The sequence below is a fragment of the Nothobranchius furzeri genome, chromosome 15 (assembly GCF_043380555.1).
Source record: "Nothobranchius furzeri strain GRZ-AD chromosome 15, NfurGRZ-RIMD1, whole genome shotgun sequence".
Classification (NCBI taxonomy): Eukaryota; Metazoa; Chordata; class Actinopteri; order Cyprinodontiformes; family Nothobranchiidae; genus Nothobranchius; species Nothobranchius furzeri.
This window is the reverse complement of record NC_091755.1, coordinates 60,775,113-60,803,042: the sequence shown is the minus strand read 5'-3', so window position 1 is coordinate 60,803,042 and position 27,930 is coordinate 60,775,113. Positions and strand designations below refer to the sequence as shown.

General features: G+C 41.0%; 1 protein-coding gene across 2 annotated transcripts; it reads right to left on the bottom strand.

Moving 5' to 3' along the window:
* Positions 1-24: 24 nt before the first annotated feature.
* plcg1 (phospholipase C, gamma 1) lies at positions 25-26,540 on the bottom strand. Of its 2 annotated transcripts, XM_015968052.3 has the most exons (34): positions 26,307-26,332; positions 26,133-26,228; positions 25,057-25,341; positions 14,249-14,401; positions 14,007-14,100; positions 13,490-13,537; positions 12,957-13,041; positions 12,729-12,812; positions 12,122-12,144; positions 11,960-12,029; positions 11,750-11,851; positions 10,956-11,074; positions 10,456-10,541; positions 10,087-10,207; positions 9,740-9,908; positions 9,477-9,599; positions 9,286-9,381; positions 8,958-9,145; positions 7,436-7,636; positions 6,343-6,462; positions 5,653-5,833; positions 5,414-5,491; positions 5,228-5,331; positions 4,936-5,032; positions 4,787-4,856; positions 3,585-3,745; positions 3,272-3,368; positions 2,936-3,160; positions 2,703-2,851; positions 1,988-2,102; positions 1,066-1,224; positions 888-976; positions 380-648; positions 25-297 (listed from the first exon to the last, which is right to left on the bottom strand). In XM_015968052.3, exons 3-34 carry the CDS (start codon positions 25,268-25,270, stop codon positions 255-257), a joined length of 3,933 nt encoding a protein of 1,310 aa, XP_015823538.1. In that variant the 5' UTR covers positions 25,271-25,341; positions 26,133-26,228; positions 26,307-26,332; the 3' UTR covers positions 25-254. The 2 variants fall into 2 exon arrangements, with proteins under 2 accessions (XP_015823538.1, XP_015823537.1); XM_015968051.3 differs by lacking the exon at positions 26,133-26,228 and having other exon boundaries at positions 26,307-26,540.
* Between the last annotated feature and the right edge of the window lie 1,390 nt (positions 26,541-27,930).

The window sequence follows — 27,930 nt, the reverse complement described above, 5'->3', positions numbered from 1 at the left end:
CGTTTCTTCTTCCTGTCTACAGCCATTAGCTTCCTCTCTGTCCCCCACCCCTCCTGTATCCAAGACCCTCAGTCTCATCAGAGTAGGGGAGGGAGGGGTGGGAGGAAAAGAGCTGCCTCGAATGTAGGCCAAAGCAGTGGTGTGCGTTTCCATGGAAACAGTGATCACAGCAGTCAGTGACATCATCAGTACGTGGAGAGGCTGCTGGGTGAGGGAAGGATTGGGTGGGGGGGCGAGTCCTGATTGGCTTGGACTTAGACGCGGTTCTCTACGCCCACTTTGGTCCTCCGCAAGTTCCTAAAGAGAGGACAAAGACAAGAGGACGCCGTGAATGTTGTACACCCCCATAACTGGACAAGCGTAAAGTCTCCACACTCACCGTCTGTTCTGTGGGTCCATGTGGTCCAACAGAGACTCTTGGCTCACCCTGAAGTCATCTATGGAGGCCTGGTAGCGGGTGTCCAAAGGGCCATCCATCACTCTGTAGGCTGAGGCCTGGGGGGGTGACTGAGGCAGAGGGGACATGGTGGAGGGAGAGGAGGACACAGAGCTCAGCTCCCCAAAACGATCTCGTCCTACTTGGGCTGAGGCTGGTACTGCTGTGGGACTGGCAGCAAACAGCGGGCTCAGGAGTTCACCATTTTCACCCTGAACAGGAAACCCAACGTGATTAATGAGGCTGACCGCTTTAACTCCTTTGTTTCTAACGCCTGAAAACTTCTCACATGTTCTAAACTAGTGTCATCCTTCAGAAACGCTTTCTGGGTTGATGATGAAATGTGACCATGCTCAAAAAGACTGGATGGGTTTGTGTGTGTGCGTTTAAAGTGCTAATAACTGCACGTCAGTGGAAGAGCAGCTCCGCTCAGTCTGGAGTCGTAACCCACCCTGGTTTTGCTAATGTCCACATGGACCAACAGAGAAGCCAGCTCCAGATCCTCGCTGTAGCTGTTCTTCAGCGGTACGGAGCGGTACCCTGGCAAAACACAGACAGGTTCAAACTCATTAAAGAAAGCATTTATTTTTCCAGAAACAAGCAAACGTATGAGTTGCTTTAACACGTACCTGTCCTGAGGCCTTGAATGGGGAACGAGGCCTGAGCCAGGAAGTTTTGGTCACTGAACATGTCGATCTCATAGACCACAAAACGCAGGAACGCAAAGGCGGAGTTTAATAAACTGAATTCAAACTTTGTCTGCCATGTAGGGTTCAGTCCATTATCAGCTAGAGAACAAACAACAAAAAGTCACATTCTGTTTGAACATTACACCCAAAAACAAACCGTGAATCTGTAATGACCCACTTCATCTGGGCTTGCTGCGGTTTGTGCCAGACACTACAAAAGATACATCTGACTAAGTTACATCAGTCAGCTGTAAAATGAAGACAGACGTGGATTTTCTCACTACAGTCACACCTGGCAGGAGGTTTCTGGGGAAAATGTGATGATTTGTGAAATATTCTGCCCGTCAATGTTATTAACATTCTAGTATTCCTATGAAACCAAGTTGCACGTGGCAGCAAACACTGCGACGACCTCTCAAGAAAACAGGAAAAACAAAAACCCTGGAGAGAAACGAAGCTGAAGATCAAAGAGCATCAGAGAAGAAAGGCTGGCTATTTACTGGAGACAGTCGAGTTAATCGGCAACACCATGAACAGGAGCAGAAGCTTCGTCATTTCTGGAGAGCAAAGATGATCGTCAGCGAGCTTGATGCCAAAACAAAATCTACCATGAACTAAAATAAACAAAAGAGCCACAAGGTTTTGTTTCCAGCTAAAACCTGATGAGCTACAATTACATCATTGAGAAATGTTTTGCCTCGTTTTCCCAGACTTCCTAATTGTTTGTGCAACTTCCTGTTTTCCAGCAGCGGCTAGGAAGTGACACAGGCGTAATGAATTCAGTAAACAAAAATATTTGTACAGTTTTAAAGTGGAATGCTTTTTAGGAGCACAGAAGAGTTCAAATTCAAGTTGGTCTTACCTTCTGAGTTAGTTTTTACTTTGGTACTGTCATAATCTGTCCCACAAATTTCTATCTCAACGAGAGGACTAACGATGCCTCGGCCGTGCTTCGGCAGGTGACGTGCACCCAGGACCTTCAGGAGAAAACAGAGGAATAAACAATAACACATGAAAATTAAGCTCCTTAGTAAATATGTAGTTACTGGTTTTGGCGCACTGACACGCTGACCACAACCCAGTTTAGACTGGGTCTAAATCACAATTATTGTTTAGGAAATAACCCATCAGACCAACACATTTAGCTGTTGTAGCCTGTGAATTTCTGCAGAACTGACATTAATTTTATGCATTTTCCCCACACTTTTGCTGCAGTCATGGAGGTTTTACATCACTGCAATGCGATTAAATATTTGCATTGTCCCGAGCCGACCTACGTGTCCAAGACTCAAACCTAAATGGTGCACTAGGAGATGTTTTGGTGCTCCCTTTCAGCTCTTTGCTCAGATGATGAATAATGTTTTTATATTGCGAGAAGTAACTGTAAAAGGGTTCAATTTCTAGATTTTGTTTGAATGCACTAAAGGAGGAAACAAGATACTGATTCTCTTAAATTAGGAGAAGAATACTTTAAAATCAGTAAGCTGGTAACATTTAATGGAGAGAAACTGAATCCAGTATCATCAGAAGCCCTTGCCTCATGCTGTCATGTCACGTGATCCAACCTTCTACTGTACCTCAATCACAAGGTCCACTTTATCAATGCCTCGTAGTGTGGTTTTGTCAAAGGGATCAAAGACATCGTCCCTCATGATAGGTGGCTGAAGGACATAGCCGCTCCGTCCGTTCACCATGAACAAGGCCTGGTTCATCTGCATGGGCTTGTCTGCACAGAGGTAAAATGCGAATGTAAAAATGATGAAAGCTCTAGTCTGCGCAGCGTATTTTGTTGTGAGAAGGAGCTACCTACCTGCTGTTTGGAAGTTAAGTGCGACCAGCTGGGACCCGCAGAGCCACATGGGTAACGGGTCATAGTTGGAGGAGTCCAGCCGTTGGCCCCGGGGATAGATCCGTGACAGCTGCAGGCGGTTGTACTGCAGGAACTTCTTGCCTTTGCATTTGTTGATGTACTTTTCTGCCTTGGTCTCGGGGAAAGACGACATGTCCCGGAAGCAGGCCTGCTCTGTGCCAATCTCTGGACACAATGAAAACAAAAGACAGATTACCCCACTTGAATGTTTCACCCATTGGGTTTGGTGAAAACAAATCTAATGGAAGATTTATCATAGAGCAGCGCCATGCTTACTGTCTTCATCAAACTGCACGGGCCTACAGTAGATGACTAGGTCTGATAACTCCATCGCTATTTTGTGCTTTCTCTCCATCAACTTCCCTTCTTCAATCTGGACCCAGAAATACAACGTAAACAAGTCAGATACACAACAGACACCCGGTGATGCTAGTAAACCACACAAGATGGACCAGTGCTGGATGTGCAGAACTGACGGAGGTAACACCATAAAACATCATATGTGCACACAGCTCTGTCACTGATTTCTAAATAAAATTCATGAGTAAAATCTGGCTTTAAAACAGCACGAGTGCTTGTACACATTTACCTTGGCCTCTGTAAACACAGTAGCTTCACGTATCCCATAAATCCATTCCTTTAGTTCTTCCAAGCTGTTGGTAGCCAAGTCCAGCACCGGGCCGACTGAAGGGTTGTTGGGCACCAGGGTGAAGACGTGAGGCCTGCTACCCCTGCCTTCATTACGTACAACTGGAGTTAAGAAAAATATCCGTTAGAACGCTCCGTTCTTTGTTGTGCAATTAACTAAACTGATGCAAGTATAATACTTTTAAAAATGTAAACAAACGCAGCTGTTTCCATATCAAAAGGAAAAATTTAAATAAATGTTATGAAGTCTACAAGAGAATCGTTCTTATATCCTGCAGCCACTAGATGGTGCTATTTGCCCAATCAACAATGCATGAAGTCAAAAAATGTGACCTAAATTATGGCTCAGGATTCAGAGTTGTTTTGATATTACTGCTTGAATTAAAGTTTTCCAACTTCAAGCTGTTTGCTAGTTTATTTGCACCTTTTCCAGTTTCCAGTCATTTAAGCTAAACCTGCCAGCTTCTTTTATATTTGGGGTGGTTTGTGAATCCCCTCCCATCTGTAGAACAGCAGCTGACAAGGAAATATTCAAATGATCAATTAAGCCCATTTTTAGATTAAATATAAATTAACTGTTAAACCTGTCCTGTATCCCCATTTCCCTCCATTTTTATATGAATCAGGCACTTTATTTTTGTAGAAATTATCTGAATGATTTTTATGTATTGTGTTGTATAAATTAAATGATAAATTGCAGTTTTAAAGTTCAAACAATAAGATAAAAAAAATTAGATTTTAATACTCTCCCTGTTTTTAAATCTATGATCAGTTTTAGTTGAGTACATATACTGTAAAAGCTCGTTAATTCTGTTGTATATACTTTGTGAGTTTTTAAGTTTTAAGCTGAATTAAGTGTTTCTGACATCCAGCAGAATGACTCAGTGTCTGACAGGAACATGTGTACACGCTGGGCTGGAGGATGTTGGTGAAGTATCAGAAGCAGACTCGTAACAAAACAGCAACAATCAAAACAAATCAAGGATTTATCATAGACCATAATGGAAACGGTTGCTGGATCTTTCTGCAGTTTAGGAACGGTTTGTGTAACTGTCTGTCTGCACTGGCGGGCCCTCTGGGAAGGTTGCAGGTTGCTCTGCAGCCTTGCAGCAAAGCTCGGCAGGAAGTAGAGAGAAAACTCACCAACTGAGCAGGATGCCAGATCCAAACTTCCTCTCAGCAGATCTCCAAGGGGGCTGAGCTCTGTTGTCTCCTGTTTAACAATCAAGTAAAAAGATGACTAAAGATTTGGTTTCTCTTGTTAAATTCTATCTAGAGAATGACAACCGCACATTTCTGTCAGGCTCAGCAGCTGTCGGACTAACGATCTCCTCCACGTAGTTTGCAGGAAACCACAACTGCTTCTTGTCTCTATAGTCACCTTTCCACCTGAGGGAAATTAGGATAATGGGTTAATAATGAGATTTAGCTTTCTATACACTGCATCTTATAAAAAAACAAATAAATGTTCACATAAATGTAATGCTATTGACTGGTGTGTAATCTACTCCTTATCCATCTTTCTCTACTGGACTAATGTAATAAATCCAAATGGAGACTTGACTTCCTCCGCAGCTCACTCACCATCCTCCTTCCTGCTTGTCTATATTGGAGATGATGGCGTTCTTGGTGAAGGAGAGCTCGTCATCTCTCTGAGCTCTATACTCGTATTTGGCTTTAGCTGTGGTCTGAAATGTACAGATATAAGATTTGGATGTCAACATTCGTGATCGATATGCACGGTTCAGTGAGTGTGTTCTGCAAGCTCACCCTAAAAACTGGCATTTGGTTGGCCTCAACGTAAAAGCCTGGATTCCTGCCCTCGTACAGCGCACCGTAATCTGGCTCCTGTTGAACAATATCCTGGCTGTTAACAGGTTCGTTTTTTCTACCCTGACTGCCTCTTTAATTGAGGAAACTAGTGGATAAGTCGTGATTTCTGTTCCTGAGATTTCATGTTTGTTTATTACATTTGGTCAACAGTGTTGACAATAGAACGGGAAACTCACAGCAGTGCCTATCTTCTCCAGTGTGTCCTCATTGATGGGGTAGCGCAGTTTCATTTTACGATACAGAGGATGCTTTTCATAGTAACTAATCAGATCTACAAGGCTGTCAAACTCCGAGTTCCCCAGCATCACAGACTGGCCTTCCTGCAGCACTCGACAGTGCTTGATCTTCCCCTCCGCCCTGTAAACATGATCGCAACGAAAGACTCATCATGAGCTACGGCAATCTCTAAGATTTTTCCAACTACCGTATTTTCCGGACTATAAGTCGCACTTTTATTCATAGTCTGGCTGGTCCTGCGACTTATATACCAAATTATGTATACCCCGCTGCTGCGGGCCGGCTCCAGTCCAGGTTTCAGCTCCTCTGCCCCGCTGGGAGGGTTTCAAACACCACCATCCTCTGCTGGAGACCATGGCGTGCTGCTGCGCCCTGATTGTTTATTCTGTTATCTTTACCAGTACTCGTCTTGCAATGTGAAATGCTTGGTCTCAGATTTTGTAAGAAAAATAATAAAATTTCCCCCCAAAATGCAACTTATAGTCCAGTGTGACTTATATGTTTTTTTCTTCTTCATTATACATTTTATGGATGGAGCGACTTATACGCCGGAAAATACGGTATAAGAAATTTAGATTTAAATGACATAAAATTACACATGATCACCAAATGAAGCAGTTATTAGTTACCTGAAGGAAATGGCAAAGGAGTTGGGTTCAGATCTCTTCCTGACGAGGAAAGCTCCGTCACGAGGAACCCTCATCAGCATGTTCTCAGCCTGGCTCCTAGACAGGTTTGCGTGGTACCACCTATAAAAAAGCATAAAGGAAAAGTAGGAAATACATTTTTTTCCTCAGCCACCTAAATAAATGTTAAAGATGAATAATAAATAAATAAATAAAATGAAGTTTTAATCTAGAACAGCTTTGGAAATCGTAGCTGATCAGGAATGATGGACATGGACATGATGGCAGCGGGACATTTTACAGTGTGGACAAAATTAGAGACAAAACAAACAAAATCCTAACAAATATTAAATGCACAATAAAGAGACGACCAAAAAACCCAACTAGTGTTACAACAAGGACCAAAACAATTAATTTAATAATGGAAAGATTTTGATTGAAAAAATCCTCGAGATTTGAGTTTTTGTACACAGATGCTCACTGATGATGTGTTTCACGGGGACAATTATTACCTCATTACTTCGCCACAACAACAGCGACTGAACAAACCACTGTGTTTGTGTTTCAGATTCCAATGGTTTTCATTCAGATATAAAACTCTTTACAAAAACTACTGTGCAGCATTTTAGATTCTCCAATTAAAGGCCAAAAAATCCAGAAAAACATGGAGCTGTGGTTTGTGGTGCGCTCTGGTCTCTTCATGTCGAGACTTGTGACAAACAAAAGCGCCTTTATGAATAGATTCTACTTGGACATGAAATAATTCAGTTTTACCAACATTCACACACTGGTAATAAAGCTGCTGAGCGTCAGCGTTTCCAGCACTAAGGACTTAATGTCTCAGCTGTGATGAGGAACTCACCTGCCTTCATACCGATCCTGTGCTAAAGAAAAATTTCCACAAGACAGAATGTCTGAACTGGTAAATTACAGGGTGCTGTACTCAGGCAGACCACCAATTACAGAGGTTCAAGTACTTCTGTAATTGTAGAGACTTTTTCACCAGCAAGTCACAAACAGTCTCGTTCTTGGATAGAGCTGAGCTGGATCAGAGTGAATCACAGGTCATCGATAGTAAAAGCTCCAAGAGACTCACTCCCTGCTCTCATGAGCGTTGGTCTGAGGCACCGGCTCGGTCAGCTTCATCTCAAACTCGTTGCAGCGCAGCGCCACCTGCTGGTAGTGAGTGATGAGGGCGTAGAGCGAATCGAACACCAGGTTGTCGGTCAGGAAGAACTTGGCGCTGCCAGCTTCCTGGCGAGAGTGTATGCGACAGTGCTGCACTCGTCCAGAACGCCTGTCACAAAAACAGGTCAGAGGGATATTGAATGAATGATCAATTTATTCAGTCATCTTAAGATAATGTGTACAATAACATGTCATACAAATAGATACAAATACCACTGCTCACTAACATATGCTTTCATTTGTATATGGTGTCTATTTGGCATCTCATGACTGAATGGGTTCAGGCAGAAGCAATAGCTTATATAATTGCCTAACCTTCTTACATGACAATTTTTCAATTTCCCGCGATGAACCAACAACCCAAATAAAAACAAAACACAAATCCACCCATCAACGTCAAATTAATACGCATCAAAAATATTTTTACTGATTAGTTTTTTTAGAACTGAAAGAGAAGTTGGTAATTTTATTTCTATTTTAGCCTCATTCCAAACTCCATACTCCCATTACAGAGATACATCTCCTTTTCATGCCCTTTTTGGCTTTTTGTAGAACAAACATACATACACCTCTAAATCATATTTACTTTCCCTCTTTGCAAAAAACATTAGTGTATTTTCTGGCAGAGCCGTGAATTTTACTCTAAACATAAATTGCATTATTTTATAATAGTATAGATCTTCTAATTTCATAATCTGTGATTATCAGTAGGAGCATAATAATTGCTCTTGTTGATAACTCGAATAGATTTCTTTTGTATAGTTTTTATTTCATGTATATATGTTTTAAAAGTTGAACCCCATATTTCTATACAATATGCCATGTATGGTTGTATTAGTGAACAGTATATTAGACGTAAGGCCTTATGGTTTAGTATGTCCTGCAGCTTATATAATAGACCCAAAGATTTGGCAATTTTTCCTTTTATATAATTTAAATGACACATATTCAGCACCTTTCCACTTGTTACCCTAAACATACTGCTCTCACATTATCTGTACACTTGTACTAGAGTGTGTAAAAATCATACGTGGGTCAATCAGGTGCTGTAATAACAGAGTACTGGAAACCCCCCATGAAGGCGAGTTATTCATGTGCCATTGCCCCGTGGTCGGAAAAGGCCTGAATCATCACATTTCCTCCTCAATGCTTTAGTGACAGGAGTCTATATGTTTTATCTGGGCCAAACATGAAGCTGTGCGTTATGGCAAAAAAAATAATATATATATATATATATATATATATATATATATATATATATATATATATATATATATATATATATATACATATACATATACATATATATATATATATATATATATATATATATATATATATATATATATATATATATATATATATATATATATATATAATTTTGCTGTGACTTGTTGCAGAAGAAAAGGCGATCGGATAGCTAAACATACCAAAAAGACAGCGTGTAGTCTCCAACAAAGGTTTCACTCTCCCGAACCAGAAAGGAGCCATCAGGAGCTCCAGTCTCTTGGCAGTAGTCGGATAACAGCCTCTCGGCTATCTGCCGCCCATCCCGCCCAGCACCGAGCTTTCCATGGAACCACTTTTCTGTCACGTGCTGCTCCATAGCATTGGCCACCTGGAAGGTGGAAAGAAAATGACACACGGCTCACGGCTACAGCACTCGTTCACAGAAGCACAAACATCGATAAGGTCCCTGCTTCACATTTCCAGTGTTCATGAATGAAACACAGTCCCCTATTAGTCACACCTACTAACCTCTCTGTGCTCTTCCTCATCGTCGTTTCCTATGGAGGTCTCTTCTGAGTAGTAGAGCATCCTGTTGGTCAGAACGCAGAAGTGAGGGTACCACTCCTGTTAGGAGAAAGAGTGAGCAGTGAGAAGTGGTTTGCTCAAATAAACAATATTTCTGTACAAATCTTTTATGAAATCCAGCTGACGTAGCTTACATGATTGATGGGGTCTTCCATGTACAGGATGCCATTTTTGATGGAGTTGCTGATGTCACTCTCAGAGTAGGGCGTGGAGGTGGAAACTTCTTCATAGGCACTGCCTTCTGTAAGCTTCTTATGCTAAAAAGACACAAATAGTAAAACGTTAATAAACAGAAGACAAAATACAACCAGAAATAATCATTTCTATTCAACTGTGATTTTTTTTTTCCCCTGAAGAAATATCAAATAATATCCTGGCACTGCAGCTGAGCCCTGACCTTAATGAGAATCTTTCTCTTGAGCTGGTTGGGCGATGGCAGGGCGTCCGCCACCATATCCACCGCCCTGGTAAGCAGCATGTCTCCAAATACCCTTTTGAACAACGTCGCCATGTTTCTCTGCTGAACGATGCCACAGTGGTCCTCGATGGAGAGGATGACAGGATACCTGAAACACAGATGCGATCATGAATGAAAAATGTTATCCTCTGTTTTAGTTCAGTTCTCTCACAACACACAGCAACGACGATGCAGCCATGTGTCACGTTTTCATTTTTATCACATTATTCTGTCCTGGGTCAGCCTCGTCACCTATGGGAACAGATGAAGCTACTTTGAAGACTCACTCTGACGTGACAAAAGCGTGCTCCTTGATCGTCATCAAGACATCGTAAAACTTGATTTTTGTGGTCAGGGTGTGTCCGTGGTAGATGACTGGCATCGACTCTGGACCATCCCAGCAGTCCACTGGAAAAAACACACACACGTGATTTTAATTCAGGTACTGCAACAGAAAAGGGACACAACAACAATGAATGCGCACCAACAACAAGTTTGCAGCATGTTTTCACAAAAAATAACCTGCTTGACCAGGTGTTTGAGTGCCAGCAGCTGAACGTAATTTGTGTGTGTGAGGATATAAAAGTGAAGGTGTGATGGTTCATCCTATAAGGTTATAATAATCTGGTGGTGGTTAGGTGTGTGTGTTTACCCACATTCTATACAGCGACATCCCATCCTCAGACAGCGAGCATACGCCTCCAAAGACGACTCACTGGAAAACTGGTCTCCAGTCAGGTAGCTAAAAATAAGCACCCAAAATTAAAGTGTCAACATGAGCGTGCTGTCACACTGAAAGTCTCCAACGAGAATCTACAAACTGCACAAGGAGGTTGTCTCTGTTTATGGATTTCAGAGTTCACAAAGACAGGACAGCTTCTCTTTGGCTGACAGGAGTAACCAGTTCAGTCAGACGGTTCAAGCTAAATCAATGCAGCATGGGAACTTTAATATTTCACTAGTACCAAAGGTTTCTATTTGAATAGTCTCTCTCACTCTTCAACAGCAGGAAAAAACACAATTTTTTTGTAAAGTAAAAAAAAAAAATAAAGTAAATAAATAAAGTGTATGAATTTTATGCAGGAACATAGTAAAATAATCAATATTGTTTGGGCAGAGCCTCCAGGACCTGTGTGTGGGTGTCTTTAGTGCTTACGTGTTGTGTGAAGAGGAGATCCAGTAGTGAGACAAAGGGTTGTTCATGTTCTCAGGACATACATGGTCCAAGGAGGAATCCCAGATGCTATTCTCTTTGGAGAAGAGGTATGTGAGGAACTGACAAGAGAGTAGAGTGGGGAAATCTTAACACCTTTATGAAAAACTTCTCATCAATTTTAGTTTAGTTCTCTATGTTAAATCACACACATATAAAACACCAGAAAGAGGTGGACAGGTGTGTCCAAGTTGTCTAATCTGTTTTCATACTCGGCTAAAAACATGCAAGTGTCTCTGATGTCCTCCTGATGGACGGAATGTGCCTTTAATTCCGTGTAAGCAGTGACTTACTAAACAAGTAATGAAGCATTTCACCAAACGTCCATTGTAGCAAAATCACCACACTGACTGTTAAAGAGCATTTTCAGCACAGCTGAAAGATTAGCCTGTTTTCATCTCTGAATAACCTCAGCCAAAGTGAGACGGCTCTAGTGGGCTGCGTCGCACCACCGTCCTCCTTTCTGCCCTTTAAAAACCTGATGGTAACCACAAAAGCATCTGAAACAGCATTCAGCACCACGGTTAATGACCTTCTCCAACTGTGTGGGGGAGGTGATTGCTGGAATTCATATCAGTATCTGAGAGATCCCCCACCTACACCCAACCAGCAGACAGAGGGGCATCGGAAAATAGCAGCTCCACACATAAAAATATCCATTACAGAGTCGAACTTTAGAGTTGTTTAGAAACATTTCAATGAAAAATAAAGTGTTATGGTGGGAATTTTTATTTTACTTCATCTGGTTGGAAATATGGCTGCTCCAGTTCTCTGAGAGGATCCTTCAGGTAGTCGAACATAAACTTCTGAACTTCGTCCAAGTCTGTGGCCCACAGCTCCTTCATTAACACACAGAATAATACAAAAGGGTTACAGAATATATACATGTATACAAACAAACAAACACACACACACACACACACACATGGACGCAAGCAAAATTGTACCTTTTGCTCATCAAGCAGAAAGTTCCTGAAATCCTTTAGAGAAATCCTGATTTCAGGTCTAACTGTGAACCTGACAGAGAACACAATGGCACAGGTGATTACATAAATGTCTGACCCATAACAAAGATTTATTACGCATGCTTGATTTGTTTTTCAACCTACTTTTCAAGAAACGGGATTTCCATCTGAAAGATGAAAGAGAAACGGTTCAATTAATCAGTTTTTACTGTGTAACGAATCTTTAGCAGACAGACTTCCTGTAGGTGGGTAGGAGGCCACTGAGGTCATTCATTTAATATGACCCTAGTCTGAATGCCTGTGTGTGTGTGTGTGTGTGTGTGTGTGTGTGTGTGTGTGTGTGTGTGTGTGTGTGTGTGTGTGTGTGTGTGTGTGTGTGTGTGTGTGTGTGTGTGTGTGTGTGTGTGTGTGTGTGTGTGTGTGTGTGTGTGTGTGTGTGTGTGTGTGTGTGTGTGTGTGTGTGGGTGTGTGTGGTGTGTGTGTGTGTGGTGTGTGTGTGTGTGTGTGTGTGTGTGTGTGTGTGTGTGTGTGTGTGTGTGTGTGTGTGTGTGTGTGTGTGTGTGTGTGTGTGTGCGAGCGCTAATGGCCTCCACTAGAGGGGTTTGGCTGGTTTTCACTGGTGCATATTGATCTTGAAGCCATTTGAGAACATACAGAGGGGGGATGAAGTAGGATGCGGTAGGAGTGTGTGTGTGTGTGTGGGGGGGGGGGGGGGGCTACAGCTATCTTTGAATAGAATGACCTCACTTACGCTTTTCTGGGCATCGCACATGAGGTTACGATACAGCTGGGCAAACTGGCTGAAGCTCACGTCCCCGTTTCTTATCTCACCGTCCTAGGAGCAAACATCACATCAAGAACAAGAAGTCAAGAGCCAGTAATTATGTCCGATGAATCTTTAGCTTTGAACAGCAGCGCTGAAGAGGAAATAAGACAGGAGAATGGAATGGGGGGTCTGGGATAAGAAGAAGAATTTTACCGGAAGTTTCTCTTTGAGGAACTTCACGCTTGGCACCTTGTAGTTGACCTGGTTCAGCATGTTCTTCAGCTCCTTACAGGATATCCTAACACACACGCACACACACACACGTGTTATGGAAATCAAACTAACAAACACACATGCACATACTTTTAAGTGCAAAGGTCTAAAAAGCCAGGACACTTTGCTACATGACATAAGTGAAGTTGTACATTTGATAGGTGAAACCTTGTAAACAGACATGTTCTATTAAGTCCTTTTGAGTCAACAACACAACCTGAAATTTTGGCAAGAGATGATCATACCCTAACAAAATGACAAAGACAGGGATGTTACAGCCAAACATCTCTGACCATCTCCTTCGTTCACTGCAGTCTGTTTCCTGCTGCAGGAAGAGCAGCTGGTGTGTGTGGCTCTTAGGTCAGTTCCCCGTTTCACCTTAACCGGACTCTCTCACAAACACCTACTGATGCTAAACCAGGACAGATGCAGTCTTAGTGGTAGGAAAACCTCTAAATATGAACTGAACTCACCTGTCTTCTCTGTTACGATCTACGGAATAGAACTGCTTGCGTAACCACCTAAAAGATAAAAGTTGAGACATTTAATTTGGGGAAAGCAAAACAAAGGAGACCTTGTTACAGCCCTGTCCACACTAATAAAACATTTTATTACCTATTAGCACTTCTCATAAATATGCAAACAATGTTTCTGTTGAGATTGTTGCAAAAGCCTTCCTAAGTAAGGATGATTAATAACTCAGGTTTTAGTGCACTCAGCAATGAGGGATCTTGGCTAAACAAGGACTTTGTAGCCCTCCAACATGCATGCTCGCTCTGCTTTTCCTAAGGTATGTGCACTTTGGAGCTGTGTCTAAAGGGTCACCCACATCTGACTTGCTTTACCCAGATCCGGTTGCTATTAAACATCAGCCATGTGCTGAAAGGTTAATTACTGAGAGGAAATGGTGAACAGTGATAAACAATCAAAGAGCTACAATTGTTTTCAGCACCTTGTTTTGTTTGAGACGTGCGTTTGCATTTTTGTTACCGTTCAACTTGCAGAGGTGTTGGTGCCCTCAAAGTGTCAGCCACAAGCCATTCTAACCCTTTAATCCACATGGTCATCTCTTCATCTGATGTTGCTGAGAAAAACAGTTGAGCACTTGAATGAGATCCACTTATATGATGTTGGATTTGTTTGAATAAAAGCACCAAAGGTAAAACAATATATGAGCTGAATTTGTGTTTGACTAATGAGATTCAAAGAGGTCTAAAATAATGTGTGTGTACCTGCAAGGCTGAGTGTTTTAAGGCGGAATTCTGTGCCGTACAGAATAACAAAGCAATGAGACTGATCGAGCCGTACTGCCGAATCCTCAACGTAGCGCTCAAAATCCCGGGACTTAGGACCTTGACGGATCTCCTTGATCTCTCGAATGTCGACTGTGAAGCCAGACACAAAAATAACAGTGAATGAACTTTAAGAAGATTGTAAGCAAAAATGAAGAGTTGGTAGCAATATTCACTACACAAAAACAGTTGAATAGGTTATACATTGTGTTTGAAAAACAGATTCTTCAATAAGAATGCACATTTTAAGGACTGAAGTCACCCCAGCCATCAACTGTTCAGACTACTTCCATCAGGAAGGAGGTTCTGCAGCATCCGGTCCAGAACCAGCAGACTGAGAGACAGCTTTTTCCATCAGGCCATCAGACTGCTGAACACTTCGCAGACACCTCACCCTCACTACTGAAACTCCAACATTACACACTCCATACTGTACATTAATGCCACTGTTTTGCACATACCAGCCTCTGTACATTTTATATCTCTTATTTTATTGTTTACGTTATTCATTTGTAAAATATGTATGTACGTATTATACACACACTCACACTCACACACGTAGAAAAATAAAAAATACTTAGCACACACATTTAGTAATGTATATACCTTACATACTAATACTAATACTAATACTATTTGTATGTAAGGTATGTGGCTAATCTAAGTAATAATATGTATAGTATAATACTATACATATTATTACTTAGATTAGCCATCTTTATATTTAGCTTGTTTTTACGTTATTGTATTTTTGCACAACTCTGTTGCAGTGAAGCTCGCACACAAGAATTTCACTCGCATGTACTGTACCAGTGTACCTGCACATGTGACGTGACAATAAAAGTGATTTGATTTTAGAACAGTGAATGAAAGAATTATGGGGGGGGGGGGGGGGGGGGGGGGTCCTGGAGGGTGCGTGGGAGTTTGCCCAACCAATCTGCATGTGTTGTGGATTTGGAGAAGGCGTTCGACCGCGTCCCTCGGAGGGCCCTGTGGTGGGTATGACGGGAGAATGGGGTACCAGGAGCATTCATCGTCTCAGAATGATAGAGAATGGCACTAAGGTTAATGCTTGATGAGAATCGATACAATTAAATAAATGTAATCTGTTGATGAATTTATGTATACAATTTCTCAAGAAAGCTTAGGAAGTTAGCTTGTGTATATTTCCCATAAAAGCAGAGATCGATATCATGCATCGGAATTCAGCTAAAAGATAAGATATTGAAATAAGTTTTGGTCCATATCGCCCAGGGTTAGCAGACAGGCAGAGGTAGTAATGCACCAAACCACAGACAAGTTTTAATTCTAGTGATGATTTACACTAGAAAACATTTATTTTGGTACAAACAAAAGATCAAAGTCAGCAACCAGGAAACTAACTCTGGTTTTGCCTCCAGCCACTAAAATCTACTGAACAGGATTAGAGACGAAGTCACCTCATCAGTTCCGTTCACGACATGACTCGTCTGTTTTTCGTTTTGTTTTTTTCACATAAGAATAATTAATTGAGAAACTGTTGGCGTGTTTAGATTTTAAATAGCAATACATCAACAGCAGTTGGAGACCTAAAGCAGGGGCTCTCCTGCTGAATGTGCACACATTTACTTATCAGCTCCTGCTGCACTTCCTGCACCCATACCACACATCCTGTGCCTTTTTCGCCTACACACAGCATCTGTGCTGGTGTATAGGTGAGTGTGTGCATGATGGTTTTTTTGTCTTTTGTTAGAAATGAGGTCTTCTCACAGTATTTCACCAAAACTGAGCATGCCAGTCAAACATCACATGTGAGCTTACTTTACTGGCTTTTTCATCTGACTGGCAATATTTTTTCATTTGAGTCTGGATTTTTTGGAGGATTTTCGAGACAGATGCAGGAAATAAGATATTAAAAAATGCCAGAGGTGTGACCTAATCATTAGAGATGAGGGAGGGATTCCTGCACTTCCTCCCCCGTTTTCTCCTCATTCCTCCCACACATTTTAACCAGCCTAATAAAACTTCCCTTTCAGTAGCAAGTGGGCTGTTGAGGTCACTGTTTGAGAAACATGATGTTTTAAAATAGAATATAAAAGCAACACTTGTGTTGGCAAGTTCCTCTGAACAAGGAGGTTGTGTCAAGTTATTTATTTTACATTTTATCATACTCTATTTTTATGACTAAAACGTTAAATGTAATTAAAACAAACAGCATCCAAACATAAATAAGACATGTACGTGTGCAACATAATTAAAATCCATAAAGTATTTGATAACAAGATCTGGTGCATCTGACAGCCTAGGAGACGTTTATTCCATCTTAATGTTTGTTTGCTATTACCAATACACAAACAAAATCCAGGCTGCATTTATTACAGCTGCTATGTAAAAGTCATACAAAAGTATGACAAATATTTTGTTGTATCCAAGACCAATTCAACCAGGCATAGTTTTATACTTCGGATGTTTTTGTTTATGGTTGAATGAAAAGATGACAGATTTACCAAACACCACCAAAACCACGCCTCCGTCAGATCTGGCAGATTCTGATTGGATCAATAAAAGCAATGTGTCGTCTCTTAATGCTACGCGAGATCAGTCCTAGTGGAATATTTAAAGTCATATTACTTATTATATTCTGTAGGATTATAATAACGTAATTAATATTTTGATTTCACAGATTGGTCACATCTTATTATTGACTTTGTTTGATTAGCTTTATTAAAAATAGAGTTCTTTGATTTATTAAGAGGAGAGAGTCCATTCTTCATTCTTCTCTTGAGCCGGAAAGAAGCAGTTTAGAAGCAAATGCTTGAGACCTTGAGGCCATATCTCATGCAGACTAGTTCTGTGTCAGAGGGGAAAAATGACTTTTGTTGGAAAACAGTCATTTCATTCCATTACACCAGACCACTGTCCTAAATCAGATACATATTTAATATTTCATCAAAGCAAATTAGTCATGACACATTTAACAAATTTTACAGTGTGCGCTTATGCAGTGCTTTCAAATTTTGATTTCTCATTTTTAAAAAATCTGAACTGAGCAGTAAAGCCAGCGGCAAACAAAGTGTTAGAGCGAATGAGGAAACATAAGGATCTGATCCAGCCTACAGCCAAAGAACATCTGTGGTTAGCTCACCATGATGCGTGGACGAGATTTACCAGTACAAGTGAAGGTCACCTGCAGTTATAATAATTTACTAGGTTTCTCCTCCGTGCACTCACTTTGCAAATTTACGGTGATGAAAATGCCATTTGAAATTCATACTTTAGACACAGGTTTGTCAAAATCTTGAGTTTCTGTTTTTTTCTGTCACATTACAGATAAATAATTTCCACACCGGAGGTCAGGTGAACAAAAGAATGATGACTAACAGTCATTCAGTCAAGTGATAGAGTGCAAAGTGGAAACACAACATTTCTGTTTCATCTGTAGTTTTCATACAAGTGAATGAGAACAAAAACAGACAAGATCCAATTGTTATCTCAAATAAATGTGATAAAACAAAATCATTGTGATAGAGCTAGCTCGGCATTTTCTAGAGACACATTCACTTGTCCTTTTGAAAAGGCCCTCTCAATTTTAGTACATCAAATCATGCGCTTAAAGCTAAAATGGCAAATTTGGACAACAAATTAGCCTAAAACACGTTTTCATACTTTTTAACGTTCACACATAGTAGAACTATAAATATAGTGGAGATAAAAACCAACATTGGTCTGAAAACCTCTGACAATAACACGTTTCAGAACAAAAGCAACCATTGGACCACCTGTCTGTTAGTCTCATCAAAATGCCGCACTTCCCTGCGTCCACTAGAAACACTACTGGTGTGAGAGGTTCTCTGCTCAAGAATATCAGAGGAGAAACAGCCAGATGCTACCACTTTCACTTCAGGACAAACTACCAGAGTACCCCCTCAAAAAAACACTTTTTGAAGTCACAGACAACAAAAGACATTTGGAGCTAGAAAACTGCAACTGGTGTTTAGCACCATCTCGTTTCATCCGGCATCACAGGTTTCCGGTACAGGCAAAAGCATCTCAGAGTGGATACCCAGGGGGAGGGATGAGTGTTCTGTGACCGTGTTTACATTCAAAACCTAGCTTGTTTGCAGATTCATTACAACAGCTTTAACTGTGTGAAAAGTGAGTGTGCCATGTTTGTCAGTCTCAGATGACTTATGTAAACCACTTGTTATTGGCGACACATTCACCAGTTGTATAGATGATATGCAAAATATTTTCTAGATTTACAGAATGTAAAACACAAAATGTTTCAGGACAAGTCTCTGGTGGAGATGTAGTCAAGAACAGACTTGGAACCAAACTGTCTTATTTTTATAAGCCCAAGACTCTACAAACCATTGGTCTACTTCTTTATGCTAATAACATACTATACACCCTCTCTCTCTCTCACACACACACACACATGCGCGCAAACGCACACACACAGAATACCTTAAGTGTAAGAAACAAAAAGACTATGACAAGTGTTTGGTAGGAAGGGTATGTAACAGAATTAAAGCACATTAACACAAGAAAACTAAATGTGTAAAATACTGTGATAAAAGGACAGTTGTAGGCAAAAAATGTACTGATTATTCTTTGTACCATTACTGCCTACGATCATCTTACTGCAGGCCAAATTGATTGGCTGATGACATCCTTCCAGCAAATAATAAAATAAAACCCAGAGCATCTATTTCTGTACATTAATAAACACCATGAGCCTTTTTCATTTGGACAAAAGTATCGAGTTGCAGCTATGAGCAAAGCCTTCTCAGCTTATAAAATGAAACTGCATGAAAGAAAATAAAAAGCAAAGCATCTTTTTTTCTCTCTATTTTTTTGCATGTGCACTTTTAGTTGCATCCGGAGCTGGGTGTGCAGCTGTGCACAAGGCATCCTACCACCAGAGAGGCAGAAGACTCAACCACTCACATCAAGCCCGCATATCCTCAAACACATGCAACTTACAGGAAAGACTGAGGGAGTCTAAAGGCGGATTCATGCTTCTCCGTCTGCGTCAGTGCGGAGACACGCAACTACGCCATTATCCGTCCTTGCGTAGGGCCCCGGCAGGCACGCAAGTACGTACGAGTCGAGCCCACTTTTTTAAACATCTGTCGAACAAGACGGAGAACGCAAGCTTGTGATTGGTCAGGGCACCGCTGTCGTCTACACTGCTGCCATTGCGCCCTCAAAAATATACAGAGAGCCGAGAATAACTAGCGGTAGACACGGAGAAGCTTGAAGAATACCTCGTGAAAAAAACTCTAAAATATAAACGTTTGATTCCCCCGTGACTGGATGAGTGAAAAGATGCGCAGCAAGCGTTTTATTTGTGGACGGAAATGACAGGAAATGTGGGTTTAGAGGTGGCGAGCCCATGAAGAGGTGGAGGAGAATGATAGACAAATTTGTCCATGTTAAAAAGTCTCTTATATACAAAAAACACAATATAAACACACTATTTTGGACCGGATACCACAGAACAGCTCCACGCCCTCTCTTGTCCTACCGGGGAATTGCTTTGCAACACTCCCCAGGAGGCAGAGAAGTATGTGGGCAACATGTCTCTGTCAATCCGTGCGTGTCTGTCCCTTGTGGAGCTGACGGAGATGCATGAATCAGGCTTAAGTCTACTTCCGCACCATGGGTCCCTAGAAGAACGAAAAAAATGAATGCAAGTCAATGGGGCTAAAAACGCAATTTTTTTATCCGCTTTGCCTTACACCCTGGATCACACACATGTTGTACTGCAATTTAAATGAAAAGTAATGATGGATGTTTCGACCATGTCAGTCATGTACTTTGAGATTTATCAGCTTGGAAAAGTTCGTAATTAGCATGACTACAAACTAGAAATCGGCACGTCGTATATGTGACGTCACTAGATAATCTCCTCTCCTCTAACGTAGCTGCTACTTACCAAATGACCAGATTTATGGTGGTTCTTTCCTCCTGTGGGAAATTTGCTGACCTTACAGCCCTTTTCCCTCAGTTTTCTCCGTGTCTGGTTTGATGACGTCACTTTTGTGAAGTGCATTTATAGTCCTGGACTTGTTTTAGCACAAAACCTAAAATAGCGTTTCCCCATGTTCGAAAATAAGCACGTTGTTGATACCAAAATGCTTCTTTAAAATTCACGGACATTATATGTGAAATCCATGGTACAAAACAAGCTGAATTCGAAAATAGCGTTTTTAGTGCCATTGACTTGCATTCATTTTTTTGTTCTTCCGGGGACCCATGGTGCAGGAGTAAGTAGGCATGACTTAGGCTCCCTATGGAGCAGGGCCAACCAACCAGTCTCTCTTGCCCTCAGTGACACTGATGTAGTGGTACCTAACGTACTACACTACTTGGCACAAAAAAAATTCCACCACCTGGATTTAACTGAGCAAATAGGTATGTCTCCTATTGGATAATTACTGCATGGGCAATTATACTTCAGCTGGTAACAAATTATTTAACCCCAACTGGAGCAATGAGTTTCTTCTTATTTCTTAACCATGTGGAAAGACATCTGGTAGTCGTGGAAAAGATGTTAGTCTGTTTGAGAACGGTCAGATTATTGACATGCATCTAGCAGAGAAAACATCTAAGGAGATTACAGAAACAACTAAAATTGGGTGAAGAACTGTCCAACACATTATTAAAAACTGGTCTGACGAGTCCAGGTGGACCCTGCTCAAGAGTGATGGGTGCATCAGGGTAAGAAGAGAGCCAGATGAAGTGATGCACCCATCATGCCTAGAGCCTACTGTACACGCCTGTGGGGGCAGTGTTATGATCTGGGGTTGCTGCAGTTGGTCAGGTCTAGGTTCAGCAACAGGATGTGCTTGGGATAGGGCTAGAACAAACAATTATTTGGATCATCGATTAATTGGATGGGGTCTTGACTCAATCAATAAATCACTAGCCTAGTGAACTAGACCAAATTCTTGCTTTGCCAAGTTTGGTCTAGGAACGCTCCATTGGAACCTCCGCAGCCCCTAGCAGCATTCTGGCTGGCCAATCAAAGTTCTCTATAGGGGTTTCAATTCTATAGAGCATCGCAGCATTCTATCTGCATTGTGGACCAAAGTCACCGCTTTATACGCTTTGTGGGCCAATCAGGGCCCTTTATTTGTCTGGTGGGTGGGATGATACAACAGAGTGGAACAAGATGGCGACAGCTAGTTTGGAATGGATTTTACATCTATTTTGGACAAATTGGACTTGGGCTTTATTAGAATCAGGAGCAGATACTTGTATTTGTTTTTTTTTTTTTAGAAAAAAGGATGTATTTCCACCTTCTTCAATTGCGGACTGCCTCATTTACCAACATCGGTTGCGGTGAGTACATCACTTTGTTCATTGTCCAGAAGCATGCGGCAATTGTTTGAAAGACAACGATAGAACCTGCTCCACGACCAAGAGCCGACAACGGAGCGTTGCCAGACTCAATGATATATTTATTTAGTCTGGCTTGCCAGGCTAGGATTAAATGGGAATTTTTAAAAACTGCCAGCGAAACATTTTTTCTCTCCCTCCTTTAATAGCATGCTATCAACTAAATATATCCATAATTAAACAATGATCAGTAAAATTGTATGTATTTCATTAACATGTAAGCTACTGGAAATGCTAATAACATTTAATTTCTACAGCTCAGTGGTATAGTGGTATTGTCCACCCTGGACTGGGGGATCGAGGGTCAATTCCAGGTGGGGTCATGCCAAAGACTTTAAAAAGGGGACGCAATGCCTCCCTGCTTGACACTCAACTTTAGTGGTTGTATAGGGGGGTTAAACCATTACATTATTCCTGAGTGCAGCCACGGCTGCAGCTCACCGCTTCCCTCCATGGGGATGGGCCAAAAGCGGAGAAGAATTTCACCAGTGTGTGATGATGACTATGGGACTTTAAAATGTAATGGTGACACACATTTTATGTACGGGTTATCAATAATCCCATTTAAATTATATTCGCAGATAGACACGTTTATGAATTACATGCTACAGTGGCTTGCCATACTCCTGCAGCAGTGTTGAGCAGAGCAGACCTGAAGCAACAACCTGACGGCAGCGGCTATGCTCCATAGCGCTGCAGTCAGCTAAGAATAAACAGGATGATGGGGACTTTTCTTCAGCTTGAGTTAAGATATTCTTAGTTCCACAACCATTGTTTTCTGGGAACCTCACTTGACTTGATCGTGAGCCTGCTACCTGCTAGCATTTGCTAATCTGCCCAGTTACTTTAGATCCCAAAGTTTGGACGGTTTCTGCCTTTGTGTTTTTGCTGGTTTCTTTCTTTTCTTCCACAGCATCTAGATTAGCACATTGTGCATCAGTGAAAAGCATCTTCTTTACAAACTAACCAGCAACTTACCTTTGTTCAAAAGTTCAGGGCAAAAAAACAACTTTAAAAGATGTTACACGAGTGCTACGTCTAAAACTGTTTATCGCACGTGCCTCATATACGTCTCTCGTTCTGATCTGCCTCGGTCTGCTCTGCTGCCGCATACAGATGAGCTGCACACATTGACTGCTACATAAAGGTTGCATGACACTAAGGCGATGGGACGAATGAATCGGCCATCGGCGATGGGCTGAGCCGTTACGGTAGGTTTTTTTTTTACTGGAGGCGATTTGTTTATTTATTTATTAGGCCATGAGTTTGTTTGCTATTGACAAATATTTTACACGTTACACACAGAGAACATCGCAGAGGTAACAATCAAGAAAAGATCTCCATCAGCGCATCTGAGCCTTTTCTCACCTCCTCCTCTTCTCGCTGCTGACAGTGCGCGCACAAGCAGCGCGCTGAGGAGGAGCTCGGAGAGCGCCTGTGACACACTCGACATCGTGCACAACAGTGCATTGTTGTTGTGGGTCAGAATTATATTTAAAAAAAAGCAGACGGAAAATGCTAATATTTATAGTGGGGGAGTGGGGGGGGGGGGGGGGGCAAATGTTTGTGTGCAAATGTTTGTGAGGGGGTGTGATTGGTTTCCAGTTAACCGGCTATTAACTGTTAAGGGGCGTCAATAACTGGTTAAAGAAATTTTGGAAAACGTGCATCCCTAGTATGTGCTCCAAGAATGAGGTCAGCTGACTACCTGAACATACTGAATGACCAGGTTATTCCATCTTCCCTGATGGCACGGGCATATTCCAAGATGACAATACCAGGATTCATCAGGCTCAGATGGTGAAAGAGTGGTTCAAGGAGCATGAAACATCATTTTCACGCATCGTTTTGTCACCACAGAGTCCTGACCTTAATCCCATTGAGAATTTTTGGATGTACTGAAGAAGGCTTTGTGCAGCGGTCAGACGCTACCATCATCAGTGCAGGGTCTTGGTGAAACAATAATGCAATACTGGGTGGAAATAAATCTTGAGACGCTGCAGAAGCTTATTGAAACAACGCAACATTAAATGTCAAAGCTAAAGGCAGTCCAACGAAATATATGAGTGTGTGACCTTTTTATGGGTCAAGCAGCATATTTATGTGCTGCTAAACAAAAGTTTTGTTTAAGAATTTATTCCAGGACTGGACAACATCTCAATTTTTTTTTAAATGTTGACATATTATAAAACAAGATAGAAGATGATGCAGTAACATATAGACATAATTGTTTATATAAACTTGATATTTCATATTTATATGGAATTATCACATCTTATTGATCATTTAACACAGATGCAGCCAATCCTTAACACTACAATCGCTAGCTTGCTGGTTCTCCGTCTCCGACTACAAGTAGTCATAAGTAGTAATATATTCTTACAAGTACGGACAATTGTAGGCAAAAAAATAAAATAAAATAAAAACTTAGAGAAAATGTGTTCTCTAGGGGGAAAAAAGCTGAAGTTGTATTTCTAGCATAACTTTTACATAAACTCACATAAATTGTCACAAAAGGATATAGGTGAACATGAGCTGAAGCTCAGAATTATTTAGCTTTTTCAGCATGTTTGTTTTGCCAAACCAGAGATTTCTAGGGTTGCATGTCTCGATGATTGCTACTTTGTGGGTCTGAAGCTGAAAGGTTTGAGAGCCACTGTGTCAGTTAAAGCATGACAGAGACCACAAAACAAAACAGACAAAAACTTGAGTGGGACACAAGAATGTACAGCACCTGCCACAGAGCGCTGGGCGAAGCTGGAGGTAAATTCCCTCTTACAGAGTATGTGGACATAAAAAGGACCACATTGGATCTGAACTTCATTTTCTATGTTGTTGGCCACAGGAAATGCTCAAAGACAGCTTCAAGAGCGAGGGAATGAGAAGTCTGTTAAAGTTAGTTGGGAAAGTCACTTGTCCAGCAGAGGTGTCGGCTAAAGCACAAATCCAAACAAAGCTGAAACTATTCTTCTAATGTGATTAGTTTCAGATAAGGTGTTAGGAGTTTCTTAAGAATGAGAATAAGCCTGCATAAATGGTTAAACAACACGTAAAAGCTTTGAGGCAACATTGGCTGACATACATCGGCGGCGCTTCCACCAAGTAATGCCAGTACGACATTCTGCACAAAATACAACGATAAAAAAGTTAAAACTTATTTAATTGTGTGTTGAGCTGTCCTGAATGCAGGTTAGGTTGTGCTATAAAAACAAAAGGAAAAAGCATCGCAACTTTCTGTATTCATCTGCCACAAACCTTTAAATTTAATTTACAGGGTGATCGCTGACCGTGTGTGTGTGTGTGTGTGTGTGTGTGTGTGTGTGGTGTGTGTGTGTGTGTGTGTTCGTTCAGAAGCTACTCACTCTCTCCATCAATTTTATCCGTTCCCCGAGTCCAGATAACAGTCCTAGTCTCCAATTTCACTTGAAAAGTCCTCCTTTCTGGGCGCTGTGATTTTTTAGAATAAAACAGAGTCAGCACAGTGCCCAGCTCCAGATCCCGGCACAGACTGTTCTCCTCCGCGTGGTCCGTCCACGGAATAGGTCCATTGGAAAAGAAGCCTGAGTTTCCAGCCATGTTCACTTCCCCTGTTTGTTTTACGTTTCCTCTTAGAACAATCTGCTCAGTCCGGGCCTAGACAGGGTTACCTACAAATGAGGAGGAGAATCCATGAAAATGCCCCAGTTATGTGTGCACTCTACACAGCTGCAAAAGGGTCAGGAAAAGACAATAATAATATAAGAAAACTGTTGCACACACTTGTACATTTATGTCAGCAGATGTGCAGACAGATACGTTCATCTCTCTGAACAGCTCTCACCTACATTTAAGGGCGCATCTTACAATATTCTCATGCAAACTTACTAAATGTTGCATTGATTTGTTTATAGAATTGTATCTGAATAAATTGTTTTCTTAGGCGACCATTTTTGACTTATTTAGAGCATTAAGAAACAATAATATGCTTTGTACGATTGACATCTTGATGTTTAATCACACAGGCTAAAACATATATAACGCGCATGCATCAAAAATATTTTAATCCATTGAATTTAGATTTTTAAGTACAGATTTTTTATTAAATACAGAGTACAGCACGATTACAGATCATAAAGAGTTACCCGTCAACCATTGGTGTAAATAAATCAGAGATCCGATCTAAACTCCTTAAATAATGATGGATTATTTATTTCACATGTGTCTGAACACATTTAGCTTTTAGGCCGGTGGAAGCAGGTATGCTTATTCTGATTTAAGCGTGTAGAAAAAACCAACAGGCCTGTGAACTGCTGCGGGAAAACAAAAGTTTTGACTCAAATGCATCATTTTGGAAATACGACAGGTGAGAAAAACAAGAAAAATTGGATCGCAGCGTAACATGAAGTGTCTATTAACTATTTTCCCAGCGTGGAAAAAGGGTCCGGTGAGGGCTACCCACCGTCCATTTGGCTGGGCCCAGGAAGAATATGGCTGGCTTCTCCCAAGAAAAAGGACAGGTAGCGGCTTTAATCGTCTCCCTTCTCTCATTTCTTCTCTTTAATGTGCGGAGAACAATTTACAAGAAAAACAACAAAAAACAACAAGCAAAAAGAGCTGTGCTGGAAGTGCCTACCGCAACAATCTCGGCCCGACCGCTACAGCACATCTCCAAAGCCTGCTCTCCTCGTCTCCCGTCGTCTTTTCCCTGCTTCTTTGCTCCACGAGCCCGGTTTCCCGTTATTAAATCATCGCCAGGGCCTCGAACGGCGCTGCTCTCCCAACGACAACAGTTCCAGCAGTTTCCTTTACTCCCCTCCAGTCGTCCATAGAGAGAAACAGGCAGGCAGAAAGCGAACCGTGGCAAGACTACGCAAGTTTGCTCTCTCTGACCAGCTCTATTACTCCCCCCACCTTCGCAGCAAACCACACTTCCGTTGCGGCCTTTCACAATAAAGCACGCATTCACAGTAAGCATTGTGCAGAAATGAATTTGCAGACCACGTTGCAAAGGATAAACGTAAAGGGGGAAAAATAATAAAACTTGTTCTACTCACAGTTTTGCCACGTTGCTCTTGCTAAATATTTTAACAAAACATGGATTTTATATATTTTTTCTAAATTCGAAGCAATTTTTGATACGCATTTTCTGTTACGTCTACAGTGAGTTATAAGAATAAAATTATCAAGTGACATGGGTCAAATCACCGTATAGCAAAACATCCCATTCAATGCCATCCTTATTTCGCAAAAACAAGACAAAACAGTACTGTCTTTTTTTCTTTTTTCAGTCAGATTTTACATATTTTCTTTTTAGTCTTTATAGTATTTACACAAACTTGCGGCGGTTTTCACATTTTCACTTCGTGTAATTTAGCTTTAAACCTTTTATAAGCAGCCATAATATTTAAATGTGGAGCCACTTATAATTTCATAATTTACACACTTTATTTATTTGACATATAAACTTGTAATCTACATCTGTAGGCATTAGACAAACTCATATATAAATCTTTAGTGACACACGAAGTCATGCTTTTGTACTGAAGTCAATTAAGAAACTTCCGGGAATTCCTTGCAGTAACAACGTGAACTTGATTATTCTAAGGAGTACCATCTCGACTATTCAGGATTAGATTTTTATTCTCAACCTTAATCACAATATCAGTCCGTTAACTTTATAATTATTTTCTCTTCACTTTCATTTTTAATGTATTTATTAGTTTTTCATTGAAAACCCACCAAAACAGAGATTAAATAGGTGAAAGTGGAATTAGTATTGGTGATTGCTGGACTTTGACCCTGTTGGTTGAATAGCTGCTGATTATCTCATCGAAGAATGTTATTTTTTCTGTTTTTATCTCTGACCATATATCTGACCACATGTAAGCAAATAAAACGACAAACAAAAGACAAACAGGACAAAGTTGATGTTTTATTCTGAAAACTACAAAGCTCAAAAGAACAACAGCTTTGAAACAATGCCAAGATTGTGTCTAAAATGATTTAATAACAAGAAATATTGATGACAAAAGTTAGAATATCCATTTATGTTAAGAAAATGTTCTAAGACAAGTTCTGCTTTATCATAACAATTTAAAAAAACAGCACACAACAAGGGTAGATGATGTGATTTTTTTGGCAATCTCCACACCCCTCCATCAGAGAGAAGAGTCTCCTTTAGCTTCAGGACACAAAACATATGCTTCAGCTTAGGCATGCCGATGGGGGGTCTGTAGGAGGAATTGGGGGGGGGGGGG